At 48.5% G+C, this 13775-nt stretch overlaps 2 protein-coding genes and 1 non-coding gene across 3 annotated transcripts; 2 read left to right on the forward strand and 1 right to left on the reverse strand.

Annotated features, from left to right (window-relative positions):
* The first annotated feature begins 1690 nt into the window (after positions 1-1690).
* On the forward strand, positions 1691-10414 carry LOC133924476 (uncharacterized). The gene is made up of 4 exons (XM_062370035.1): positions 1691-2144; positions 7324-7599; positions 8331-8468; positions 8561-10414. The coding sequence occupies exons 1-4, from the start codon at positions 1797-1799 to the stop codon at positions 10109-10111; spliced, it is 2313 nt and encodes a 770-aa protein (XP_062226019.1). The 5' UTR covers positions 1691-1796; the 3' UTR covers positions 10112-10414.
* On the forward strand, positions 7984-8111 carry LOC133925686 (U6atac minor spliceosomal RNA). Its single transcript, XR_009910958.1, has one exon. It is a non-coding gene; the product is annotated as a U6atac minor spliceosomal RNA (small nuclear RNA).
* Positions 10415-10791: 377 nt separating the features above from the next.
* On the reverse strand, positions 10792-13740 carry LOC133924477 (uncharacterized). Its single transcript, XM_062370036.1, has 8 exons — positions 13363-13740; positions 12996-13136; positions 12778-12893; positions 12432-12523; positions 12016-12037; positions 11870-11938; positions 11226-11294; positions 10792-11149 (listed from the first exon to the last, which is right to left on the reverse strand). The coding sequence occupies exons 1-8, from the start codon at positions 13541-13543 to the stop codon at positions 11069-11071; spliced, it is 771 nt and encodes a 256-aa protein (XP_062226020.1). The 5' UTR covers positions 13544-13740; the 3' UTR covers positions 10792-11068.
* Positions 13741-13775: the final 35 nt, after the last annotated feature.

The raw sequence follows: 13775 nt of genomic DNA on the forward strand, positions 1-13775 counted from the left end.
TCCACAACACTATCCATGCCATTCCTCTAAGCCTAGAGACCTCTCATACTCTGAACCCTAACCCCTCCCAATCCATTCATGTTGGCATGCTCCAATTTTGTCGTTGACTTAAAACTTCGATGTTTAAAGCGATTGGTAAATAGAAGACGTAAAAAAATCATTATCACGAGACCAAATCTTCAAACTGGGTTTGAAGATCACCAGTTAGGGCGTAGCCACCATGGATTTTTAGTCAGGATTGAAGCATCGGCTCATCCGCGCATCCAAACCCTCAAGCCTAGAACTGGTTGAATCCTCATATTCGTTGGTATTCAACACACAACCCAATTTGCTATAGTTAGTAGTATGCAGTTGGATCACACAAGATGTTTTTTTTTCTTAATTCACATGTTTGCTTTGACCAAAATGTGCATTCTTTATTTTTATGATGGCTTCGCCAATTCTTAAAATTAATATATCATGAAATAATAGAGACTGAATTTAGCATGGTGCACAATAATTAATCATATCATAATGTGTTTTTTAGCTTTTGTTTTCTAAGTAATCGTCTTACATAAAAAACATAAAACAATACATAATATAGACTTAAAACCTTGCATTTTTTTGGAAGAGTTGTAATTCTTTCGGTCGTCTTTCCTTTAGTCCCATCTTTGGATGGTTAAATTGTGCAACTGTTTTGGTTGCTCAACTGTTTGAATTGAGAGACATTTGTGGATGTTAACCTAACATGTAGTTTAAAAACCTAACCACCCACATGCGTGTACCTGTCCTATTTGATCAAGCTTCAACTCCATTTATTAGCTCTTGAACCTAACTTTGAAGAAATTGTTTAAAATCAGCCGCTTCTTTTTGGTACTTCATATTTTGTGCTCAGAACAACTAATCTTCTACGTACCCTAGCTCGAAGCCTACAGTGTTTGTCCATTTTTTACTCTGATGTCTTCATAGCTAGCAAAATATATATCACCACTTATTATGCTTTTGCTACTATAATCTTTCCAACCACGATTTTTTATTCACCACATGTGGACCTCTTGTTTTGAGGAAGCAATGAACATTGTCTTTTTTCATTCTCAATAAATGAGGAAGGAGGGGTGAGAGCCTCACTTACGAGTGAGGCAAGGCCGAAAGTTTACTAGTAGAACCCCATTTCATTCAAGTAAATAAAAAGGCTATGAAAATTTGTAGATCTCTTGAATAATAAAAGACGACGTATAATTTAGTGAAGTAGTTTGAGCTTGATTAAAAAATGCAGATTTTTTTAGAACGTACAATGAAAACACGCACGGTATATACTCTATACTTACACCATACATATGTATCCGTATATACGTTAAGAAACGGATTGGCAGATGTTTTCGACCAACCTCAATTCGGCGGAAAACCAACCGTGCGAAATAGCTATAGCCGAGCCAAGCTTCCTGGGTCGGTCCCCATCCAGGCTGAGCCGGGAGCCGAGCTGCGGGAGGAGCACCGGAGCGTGCTGTATTCATTCCATGACCCCTCACGCCCTCTCAATGAGCAGCGGAGCCCACCATCAACTATATCCGTACACCCACACCCTCACGGTTACTGCATCATCCACGCGTCCCGCTTACACGTGGGCCCCAGCATGTCCTTTTCACCGGCGCAGTGGCTTCACCGCCTGTCATCCCCCTTCCTCGTCTCGCCTCCCGAGTCCCCACCTATATATTGCCCCGTCGCGTCGCGCCTCGCCCTTTCAAGTTTCCCCGTACACCCAGGGACACAGGGAGGCCGAAGCGGAGCAGAGCGTCCCGTTCGAGGAAGCTTCGGGAATGGCGGTGTTGCTGCGCCCGGCGGCGATCGCCAGCGGCCGGCAGGTGTGGCCGGTGGCGGAGGCGGAGGAGGAGGCGGCGCGCGAGGAGGAGGCGGCGTCGCAGCGGCTGGTGGAGGCGGTGGCGCGCGGCGACGCGAGGGAGGCCGGCGAGCTGCTCGCGGCGGGGCGCGCGGACGTGAACTACGCCGGGGTGGTGTGGCTCAATGCGCGGCGCGTCGCGGAATCGGAGCCCAGGGAGGGCGCCGCCGCCGAGCTGCGGGCCGTGCACGAGGAGATCCGCGCCGACGTCTCGCCGCTCTTCCTCGCTGCCGGCAACGGGGACGTCGCCCTCGTCCGCTCCCTGCTCGTGAGTGATCCCTGTCCCTCCCGCTCCCCTGCATTCCCTAGCTCCTCTGTTTTCTCGCGTCGGAACTTAACAATCTGCATCACGTTTGTTTTTTTTTTTCGCATTTTGTTGCTTTCATTTGGTGCGTTCTGGATAGCATTTAATCGTTTTGGGGGAGGAATTTGTGCTGAGATTTGGTTTGCTACGCAACCTGCATGTCGAGCTGTTTATATCTACGTGCGTAGCTAAATTTTTGGGTAGTTTCGGTGCGAGTTTGCAACTTTGCATTCAAATTTGCCGTGAGATTGTGTCCCACCGAGCATGCAGCGTCATAGGCTGGCCTTGGTTCATTTTCTATTCGGCTCTCCTTAACCGGGTTGGTGAAAAGCTGCACGGCATTTTCGAATGGTTTTAGCGGGTGCTGCCAACTCCTTATGCTTCGTCTCGCATTCTCGTTTATGCTTGCCAGAAAAAGGATGATGATTCTCCACACTGTTCACCCAAGCACCAAGCACTAACTCAGCTCCTTCTAAAAAATGCCCACTATGTTAGTATTCACTTTATATTGCCCACTTTCTCAAAAATGGATTAGAAATCTTAAGAGGTGCTCATCATGAGACATTTGCAAATAGTGCAGACCAAATTATGCGTCTCATTACCTGTAGTTGGTCTATAGAACGGGGGTTACCAAGTATACCTGCGGCCCTAGCAACTCTCATGTCTGTATGCCTGCAGCCCTAGCAACTCTCATGTCTGCAGTGGGGCATACATGTGTTGCAGCTCCTCTTTAATGCGTACGGACAGGCTTGTTCTCTTCTCTAGCCACGGGACATGCAATTTAAGCAGGGAAGCTTCCAGGGCACACTTCGATACCCTCGGTATACGTGTACGCATCGGTCGGGGTGGATATATATACCAGTAATAAATATTATGGTTCAAGTATGTATTGTACGAGGTACTACTACCGTAGCAGTATACCGCATTTCTTAGTTCCTTCCTACTACCCGTAAAGGAGCAGTGACAAGAGAGTGAATACAGATATACGGGGTATGATTGGTTGTTCGTATTATCTTACCACCTGTATGAACCATATATGGAGGCTGAATAGAAGTAGAGCGAGGGGATGTAGGAGTATTGAAAAAAAAATATTTATTTAGTTGTATTTGTTTAGATATATTGTGCTGATTTTTTTATTTGATTTAATTTGAGATTGTACGAGCGAATATAAGAGCTAAGATTCTCATTGATTGCTTATATGAAGGTAATTTTGTAATATTAATAAGTGAACTCATTTGCATGAGTGAATACAGTAGCTTGTATTTATTGGATCAGGCTTCGAGCGTATAATTGTTGCATCCGTCGAGTTACGGACATATAATTACATCCATTGAAGCAGAATAAAATAATGTATACATACAACTAAATATATATCTCTTTAAAACTATATGTATCCGTGCGGGCAACCACGGTGTCCAAGTAATTTCCGCCTGATGTGGTCCGCCGTGTCTTCACGTCAAGAAGCTAGGCAGGCCTGGCTGTGAACTGCGTTGGCGAGAGTATTTTAGCAGGAGGATTGGGAGACAGCGTTAGATGGGATTCACTAGCGCCCTGACCGAGCCCTGCTTTTGTTTTACTGCTGCTAGCACTAACATAATCAGTGGAAAGCAAACTTGGCCAGTGCTTTGTTAAGTACTACTCCCGGCTCAACGCTTTGGAAGAGACCAATATATTCCCCCTCGTGAGCGCTGCCGGGGGTGGGATCACGTGACCTGCCCCGCCCAGGGCCGGCCGGTCTCCGCTCTCCACTCCACCCTCCGGCCACGTTCCACGCCTTTCTCGGATGTGCGGTGTTGTTCAACTTGCGTAATCTTCAGACTTGGCGGATGTTACTAGGGTTGTTAACTAGCTGAGCTCGAGCGATCGCGATCATGACGTGGCAAGCTCGAGCTCGAAACTCGAGCCGACCTTGAGTGAGCCTGGGTCACGAGATAAGCTCGAGCTCAATTTAAGTAGGCTCGTAAACAACTAAAATTCACAATTTTTTTTCTTTATTTCTCAAGTAAGCATACAAATTGTCAAGTTCTTAAATAGAATAAGAGGAAATTAGGACACATACCTGTGGATCTCACGCTGGCAGAAAGAAAGAAGTTTACTCGAGCTATTCAAGCTTGAGCTCACCATGTTCGTGAACTTTGGCTCGAGCTTGACTCGTTTGGAACTGGAGCCGAGTTTGAATCGAGCCGTACTCGAGTAGCTCGAGTCTAGCTTTTTTGCAGCCACTTCGCCACTGCACCTGAAGCCTAATTAATCGGTGAGGCCCCACCTGTCTGTCGCCCTTCCCCCTCGGATCCGTTCTGAAGAATCAAGCGTCTCTTTCATGCTCATTTGTTGTACTAGTATAGGTTACCATCATCATGCGGACATGCAAGAATCTAGATCATTGTGTAAGTGAAACGTGGTTAAGGGTGTGGCGAGACCAGGTGACGTGAGGCTTCCTTTTGTGCCGTGGGACGGGTGTCCCACGCGCGGCCCGGCTGGTCCGCCGGCGTCATGGGCGCCGCGCCAAGCGCCATTGAATGGGCGTGGCAGGGGAGCGGAGCGGAGCGTGCAGCACGCGTCCGGGCCGCGGCCATGTACATTTGCCTTGCACGGCGCCTGTACCGGCACTTCACCAGGTTCACCTGATCTCTGCGAAAGGCTAATGAATGCCTCTGCCCCAGGACAGACGCCCCACCATGGCCGGCCGCCCGGCCGTGGCCCTTATCCCAAAACACGCTGAAGCATCTCTTTTGTTTTCTTGGGAGCTCCGGTTCCTTCGGCTAGCATGGAGGAGTGCATTGTGGCTGCCCATCCTATCCTCTTCGACCGGACAATTATGGCTGGACTTGCATCGTTGCGTGGTCAGGTGGGACGTGTGTCTTTTGGCTAGCCCAGCATTGCTTATGTCTGCGTTCTGCCCCGATCGATCACTCATGCGTTGGCAAAATAGTACCCGGTCCATTCCTCCCTCATCCACGTCAGTAAGCTCACATGATCTGCATCTGCATCTGCATCTGAGGCCAGCCGCTGGTGCTGGTGCTCCCTCCAACTCCAATACGTCCAAGCCGCACCAGCTGTATTTCGTCACGCCATGTAGCCACCTCGCCCCGGCCCCGAGCCATGTAGAGGCGCGTAGGGCCAGTACACGATCCTTCCCCTCGGCATGGGCCAGGCAAAGCGCATGTGTCACAGAAACCGGCCCAGTGCGATGTACCGGGAGTGCTACGGAGAGCGCTCGTCCGTATCGTGCCGTGTCCTCTTCCCTGTCCTGTAGCCATCTGCCCCACCCTCTGGCACCGGCCAGCTGTATCCCCTGCTCGTCCGCACACCTGGCGCCCATGCACAGCCGCGGGCACGCCCTCCTGCCTGCGCCGGCAGCGCCGCGCTCAAGGCCCCTGCTCGTGTTTTATGGCGTGCCCTGTGGAATATAGATGACGACGACATGCTGGGGCCTGGGGAGGAACGCTAGCTGTGAAGAACATCACCTCGCTTCAGTGTAGAGAACGTATTTACCTCGGTTGGATACTTTCTTTTTCAGTTTTTTTTTCTAAAAATTAAAAGTTATCTAAACGGTTGTTTTCTAATTCTGTTTTTTATTGTCTTTTAGTTATGTGAGTAAGTGGCTATAGCTAAAATGGATTAAAAGTAAAGAAACAGATTTGAGCTGGTTTTTCTGACTTTTATGTGTGCTGAGAAGTTAAAATTTTATTTTAAAAATCAACAACTAAAATTCAACAGTTACAACCGCTTATTCAGCTAGTAAAAAGTTCTAAAACAACCATGTTGTTGAGTCCTAACTCTTAGATTTATTGTGCTTGTAGTGAATATAAAATAATTTAAATATATATTTTTAATCTAGAATGTAATAAGATGATCTATCTAATCTTTAGTGTGTATTTACCTTTAGTTTTATGAATTTTCAGAGTTATAAATATTTTGCTCTAATAATTTTTAAAGTTAGAGCTTTACCTAGCAACCCTGAACAGTGCGAATGCTGGGGTATATTTGTAATGGCCTAATGCGCTCGTTCTTGGTGGATCCTTTTAACACGAGAATAAATCCGCTGTAGCATCTCTCGTCGTCCGATTTGCAAAATCGTACGATGTTCCTGGCAAAGTGGCAACGCATTGCTTGCTTGTGGGTTAAAATTCATACAAGTTTCGAGATACGATCTCTGAGTTACGAAGCCGACGGAGGGCAGCACACGATATATGTTTTCCGGTAACTGAGGAAATCATTAAAGCTAGGTACTACCACTGCATGCAGCGACGGTGAGCTGACACCACGCACAAAGATTTAGCAGTAGGAGTATGCAGTACATCGATCGGTGGATAGCATCACCTTGCAGAATTTTGACCAGATTCCTTCGTCCAGGAGGAGGCCCCTCGTGTAGTCGTGTCTCTTTCTCAAATGAATTCCAGCAACAGTGCTACTGCTGCGGACACTCCATTGGTGCTCAGCAGTTCAGCACATCACCGACCTGACCCAACATAGTAGTAACAGCGATATTTGTTACACGTACGGACAGCTGTTGTGCAAGTCCCGACGGTCATTGTCACGCCCTACTCGATATTTATCATTTTTTACTAAAAGAATTTTATCAAAATACGTATCATTTCATGTATCTCAAAATATTTTTTATCACTTTTTCCTATTTACCCTGTCAATTCATACTTTACCCTGTGTAGCTCAATACTAATCCTAAAAGAGGTATTTTTATTATAAAATATTTTACTAATGATTATCTAAATCTTTATGATTAGCCAAAAGTGTCAAGTATTACGAAGCCAGGGAGTACATCTTATCTTCTGTGCACGAGGTCAAAGAGAGTAAAGAAAATAAACTGCAGGAGTGGTAATCCGTTTAGGTGGAAGAGAGTAAAAGCAAATAAACTGTAGTGTTCAGTAAACACCGATCCTTCTGCTTTAACTGTATCAAGAGCTCCGGTAATGGTTTTGAGGACATCTGTGCTGGGTGTTTTTTTGCGAAAGTGTTCTGTGCTGATTTAACCGACTGTAGTGGTTGACTTTTGTGTTCATCCGATGTTGCAGTTTAGTTAATCAGCTTCTGCAAGATGAATTAGCACAGATTACCAAATGTGCTTCTCTCGGTCACGTTTTCCGATTGTCCATGGCTCTTACTTTGCGTGCTACGCGTGCAGGCGAAGGGGGCGGACGTGAACGGGAAGGTGTTCCGGGGTTACCCGGCGACGGCCGCGGCGCGGGAGGGGCGCGCGGAGGTGGCGGAGCTGCTGGTGCGCGCGGGCGCGTCGCAGCCGGCCTGCGAGGAGGCCGTCGTGGAGGCGGCGCTACAGGGCCAGGCCGCCCTGGCGGCCATCTTCATGAACTCCGACCTCGTCCGCCCGCGCGTCGCCGTCCATGCGCTCGTGTCCGCCGCCGCCCGGGGCTTCGTCGACGTGGTGGACACGTTGATCAAGGTATATTGCTGCTTTGCTTACTTATACAGTGTTCTACGTAGTTGCATCCAGCTTTATAACTGTACAAGGACGAGTGCTCGTATTAGATGTATCACTTCTGTCACGGATTAATCACGATGCATGTATCTTGGGCCCAAAATGTCAGAAGCTGCATGTTTTTGGACCCTAGAAGTTGGGTTCCTATATGGGCTGTCATATCATGTAGATGCTGTCCAGACTCCAGGGTACCAAGTCATATGGGGAGCCTCTCAAATAAATAAAAAAATCTCACATGTGGAGTAGTAGAGGGAGAGCGAGAGAGAGTCGAGGCGGTCAATTAGTCCCACCTCGCTACTTCGTGTGGGAGAGGACCAGTTTATAATGGATGGTGGCAGCTGTCAAAATCCTTTGGTAAAAAGGAGAGGCGGTTGGCATCTCCCCAGGGATGGGAATGGTCTTTAGACTTTCCTATGGAGCAGCATATTACGGTTAATTAAGGCTACCCGCTTCGGTGGATCTTACCCAAAATTTTTGCACTTGGGCCCTGTGTCTCCTACCTATTTCGTTTTGCATTTGCAACTGCATCAACGTTAATCAAACGAGGCTACAAACTTGAACACGCATCAGTTTGCAGTTGTTTAGATTAAAAAATTGTGCTATCAGTATTAGTCTAACGTTTTTATATCCTCCTAAAGGCTGACAATTCAAATTCAATCTCAACCTCTGATTTCGTCGGATTCTCTCAAATTCAGTGTGGAGCTGATCCCAACGCCACCGCCCGGGTGCTCCTGCGCTCCCTGAAGCCATCCCTGCATGCCAATGTCGACTGCACGGCGATCTTCGCAGCAATCGTGAGTCGGCAGGTTGCCGTGGTCCGTCATCTGCTTCAGGTGCGCATCATTTTGTACATGCAGCCGCACGTACGCTAGCTCTTCAGCGTTCAGAACCATACGGTTAACACCATCTCGCCATTCATGTCCAGGCCGGCGTGAAGAGGGACACGAAGGTGAGGCTGGGAGCGTGGTCCTGGGACACGGCCACCGGTGAGGAGCTGCGCGTCGGCGCCGGCCTCGCTGAGCCCTACGACGCGGTCTGGTGCGCCGTGGAGTACTACGAGTCCACCGGCTCCATCCTCCGCATGCTCCTCCAGAGCGGGTACACGGCGAGTGCCACGCACCTTGGCCGGACGCTCCTCCACCACGCCATCCTCTGCGGCAGCGCCGGCGCCGTCCAGACCTTGCTGGCGTCTGGTGCGGACCATGAAGCTCCCGTGAAGACGTCCAGGAGCGCGAGGTCCAGGCCGGTGCACATGGCCGCGCGCCTCGGCCAGCCGGATATCCTGAAGATGTTGGTTGACAGGGGTTGCGACGTGAACGTGAGGGCGGAGGCTGGCGATACCGCTGCCATCTTCTGTTCGCGCCACAAGCGCGAGGATTGTCTCCGAGTTCTCGTGTCCGCCGGGGCAGACGTCGCGCTGCTGAACTCGGCCGGCATGTCCGCGGCTTCAGTTGCTTCTTCCGTGGGATGGAAGACCGGCTTCGAATGTGGTGTTCTTGGTGTGATTCGGTCCGGGACAATCCCACGGTCGAGCGACCGGAACGTGTTCTCGCCGCTGATGTTCGCAGCGCGGTGCGGTGACGCGGGTGCCATGGAAGTGCTGCTTGCTCAGCCGGACGTGGATGTAGACGAGCATGACGTGGACGGGTGCTCGCCCATAATGGCTGCCGCCAAGGTGGGCAACGTTGACGCCTTCCGTGCCCTCGTATTTGCCGGCGCCAACGTGAAGCTGAGCAACAAGCGTGGCGAGACGGCCATTGGTCTCGCGCAGCAGAGCACGAAGAGGGATCTCTTCGAGCAGGTCATGCTCGAGTTCGCGCTGGAGAAGGGCATGCCCGGGGGCTTCTACGCGATGCACTGCGCTTCCCGGCACGGGGACACCGCGGCGGTGCGCCATCTGGCGAGCACGGGCTGCGACGTCAACATCCCCGACGGCGACGGCTACACCCCGCTCATGCTTGCGGCCAGGGAAGGCCACGCGGGCGTCTGCGAGCTCCTGATATCCTACGGCGCGCGGTGCGACATCCAGACGCCGCACGGCGAGACGGCGCTCTCCCTGGCGAGGGCGGCGCTGGCAACCGCGTCGTTCAACAAGGCCGAGGACGTGATCATGGATGAGCTGGGCCGGCAGGCCGTCCTCCAGGGTGCGCACGTCAAGAAGCACACCAAGGGCGGGCGCGGGAGGCCGCACGGGAAGTCGCTTTGCATGGTCGCCGCGGCGGGCGTGCTCCGTTGGGGCGGTTCGAACCGGCGCAACGTGATCTGCCGGGAGGCCGAGGTCGGCGGCAGCTCGGCGTTCCAGAGGCACCGGCAGAGGAAGGGCGACGCGTACGAGCCCGGGCTGTTCCGCGTGGTGACGGCGACGGGGAGGGAGGTGCACTTCGTGTGCCAGGGCGGCGAGGAGGCGGCGGAGCTGTGGGTGAAGGGCATCAGGGCGGTGACCAGGGCGGCGTTCGGCAAGAGAGGCAAAGAGTGACGCGTGGTTTTGCTCTCTCCGTTAGGCTCTGTAGTTTGCAGCAAGCGTGTGCGTGTAAAGAGTAGCGGGCGTACGTAGAGAGGGTGGTGACGCGTGCGGTTTGGTGTGCAGCCGTGCCGGTCTTCAGTTCGAAGGCTTGGCTGCTGGGTTTGGCTTTGCCATGAAGCTTTTTGGTTCAGGGGCATGGAGATTGTATAGCCTGGGTGTTCTCTTGGCTAAGTTGCTTTAGCTGACTGGCTTGTTGTGGGTTTCCATCAGAATCATCAGTATCTTTGAGAAACTTCGCCGTTTTTGCTGTTCCAACTTCCAAGCTAAATACCTGTGCTTCTCTTATTTGGAAAATGAAAACGATGAAAGTTCACACATGTCCTTGTCTAGAATGAAGATTCGGGAGAGAAGTTGACCTTCGGGGAGAAGATAACACACAATAATGAAGGTAAAACATTTTCTGAACTCTGAATAAATTAGTTCAGGATAACATAACAAACTCAATCAGCGCATCCAAATCCTTCACTTCCTCAGAAGAAATAAGTACCACACAAGCACTAAAGCTAGGATAGATGGGAACACTGCAACTACTAATGCTCCGTTTTCTCAGTGGTCTTGCACTTCAAAACACAATGGACGAAATACACAGGTATGCACGAATCGCAATCAATAGAAAGAACAGGTTCTCGACAGAAAAGAAGGCATGGTGGTTTGTAACAAGTAAACAGAGTCAATCACGTGTAGAGCTAAACCCACTTTCGTTCTGTAAATTTCAATCGTGACTGAAAATTACAACACCACCTGCCAGATACCCTGGTCATCACACTGTTCTGAACTGCAACAGTATAGTTAGAATGGCACAAGAAAATTTATATCTTCGATTCGGCTGTCGAATTGCAGTCGCTCAACATTTGGAATTGAAGTCACTGACAGGTAAACAAAGCATAACTTCATCAAGATTGGATAACTTTAACTTCCAGTGATTTCCTTCTCCTTAGCCTTGCACATATCATCTGCTGACTTTATAAACTTCTTGGTCAATTCATCAACCTGGAGGAAATATAACAGTTTAAATGTCTACCGGAAGATAACGTGCTCCTTTTAGAACATTGTTTCAGTTACTCACCTCCTTCTCAAGCCGCTTTACATCATCCTTGGGCATACCAGATGCAGATTTCTTTATTGTATCAAGTGCCTGGACACGAAAGGCAAAGTTTATTAATATGCATGATGCCAATACCAGCATCGGGCATTGGGCCAACTCATAATCCTAGCAAGGTTAGCTCTAGTTTAATGTAAGATTTTCAACAAACTAAATTTAGCTTTGAGAGTGAGATGCTAGGCCATGGTGGCAAAGGGTTTTTCGCTAATATAGATCAACAATACTGTTATATAGACCAATCAAGTAGTCTTCAGCTCCATTTTCTGAGAGCTCAACCTTCATGAGAGTTGAGAGCATAGTACATCCTCTTTCAATGCACAGCAATTTAAAGAGAATCAGAGATACTCAAGGATCATATAAAATACTAATAAACCTTGGCACAATATAGTTGTCTTCTAATTTCTAAATGTAAGTTCCACATGGAAACAGATACAAAGTTACAACCAACTGAGTGTTCACCACACAGGAATTCCAAATAACGTTTAATAGAATACAAATAAACTTCAATTGAAGAATGAAGGATATGGTAGTCCTTTTGCTGTGTCATATGTAAATGCTCTCATCGCCGAAGTAGATTAATATAAGAAAACAGGCTTAGGCTCCATTACCTTTTGGCGTGCTCTTCTAATACTTTGTTTAAAATCCTCGGCCGATTTAGTAACAACTTTACACAGTGCCTATACTTGGACACCAGAAGAAAAAAAAACTTAGTTGTTTCAGGAACACAAGAGAAATATAAGCTAGCAAATCTTACCTGTATATTCTCCTTCGTCAATCTGGGCATGATCAAAAAACTAAATTAGCAGAAGGAAGCAAATTTAAGACTGTATATATTAAATAATGTAAACTAAATTATTCCAACTACTCCTCCATAAATACTGAATGAAAGGTGTTGCGAGTTTGTGGACAAGTTGACCAAGTAACTCTTGAGTCACTTATGAGTACAAATCCAGTATAGAAATTATTTTCACCCTCATATGTTGGTGTCAAAAACCTATTGCCTGATTTATCACCCTCACATGTTGGTATCAGTAAAGAAATCACTGCTAATGGTGCAACATAACAATACAGACAAAATATAAAAAACACTGCCACTGTTATGTATAAGAACACATATCAAGTATAGAGCTAAGACAAATAATTAGTAGCAACATTCCAGGAAACACTTACGGAGGGATAGCTGCAATAAGCCTATTGCCGTCAGGTGTTGGATTAATGCCCAATGGAGACGAGATAATTGCGTGCTCAATAGACTTCATGGACTGCACAACAATAGATTAGAATAAGTCAATGGACTGCGCAACAATAGATTATAATGGTGTATTTGAAACTATGGAACTTAGGGTCCTCTACAACACTTGTGATGAAATGACAAAGACATTATATCACATTTTCAGGAAATTTGCCTTGATTATCTCCATAACAAGACTCGTCAATTTTATTTCTCATGAAAATAGCAAGTGCCAGCTTCTGCTTGCCAAAATAACTGTTTATGCAAAGCAAGAGAGGTTCTTACACTAGGATCATAAGGCATCACTGATAGGGTATGTGCATCCAGGACAGAAACAACAGCGATGCGATTCAATGCAACTTTAACATCAGCAGTCTCCACGATGATATGGTCAAGCATGCCTGCATAATGTATTTGTTACATTATCAGTGGGATAAACAGCACCGTCCAGCAAATGAAAAACAATACTAATAACATGGCAAAGGCAGGGATCACAATTATACCAGGAGAAGCTCTTCCAGTCCGTAGTTTACTTAGCTCCCGCGACAGCGCCACTACTGCAGCCTCCATTTGCGTAGTGGCGCATGATTTGACGGTTGGACCGATGTCAGGACCGGTCTGAACTGTATCACCTCGATCATCCTCTAGACAGCCACATACAAACAAATGTGAATGGTTCATAATAGACAATGCTTAAATTGCCATCCGTCTTCTCCCATAAACAAAAGTAAAAACCTGATTTAGCAGTTACAACTTATCTCTAACCTAGTAACCACATGACCTAACAAGTAACATACAAACAGAACTGAGCTGCCTTGTAACAGCGTCTACGAAGGGAGTGACCCGAGGAGGGGCGCGGGTGCAACTTACTCGATTTCTTCCCCTTCGCGAAGCCTCTTCGGGTCTCGAGGAGGAACAGCTGCGCGGGGGCGAGCTTCCCGGCGCCCGCAAGGGATCCCACGGCCGGGAGACGGCGCACGGCGGTGGAAGCGGCCGCGGTGCGGATGGAGCGGGCGGCGAGCGCGGCACCTCGGCGGAGGAGGAGAGCCATGAGTGTGTGGGTTGGGGCTCCGATAGGGATGGTCTACAGAAGGCTCAGGTTTGCTGTCGGCTTCGCCGGCGAGCGCCGCGGCGGCGGCGGCGGTGGCGAGGGGGATGGGAGAAAGGGTTTTGCAATTTTTCCGTGGGTTTTTACCCGTTTTGCGGAGAAACGGAGAACTGAAACCTGTCTTGGCCGTTCGATACGATCGTCTCGTCGTCGGACTCGAAGGTGGTGGTTGCAA

This window comes from Phragmites australis, chromosome 7, assembly GCF_958298935.1.
Source record: "Phragmites australis chromosome 7, lpPhrAust1.1, whole genome shotgun sequence".
NCBI lineage: Eukaryota > Viridiplantae > Streptophyta > Magnoliopsida > Poales > Poaceae > Phragmites > Phragmites australis.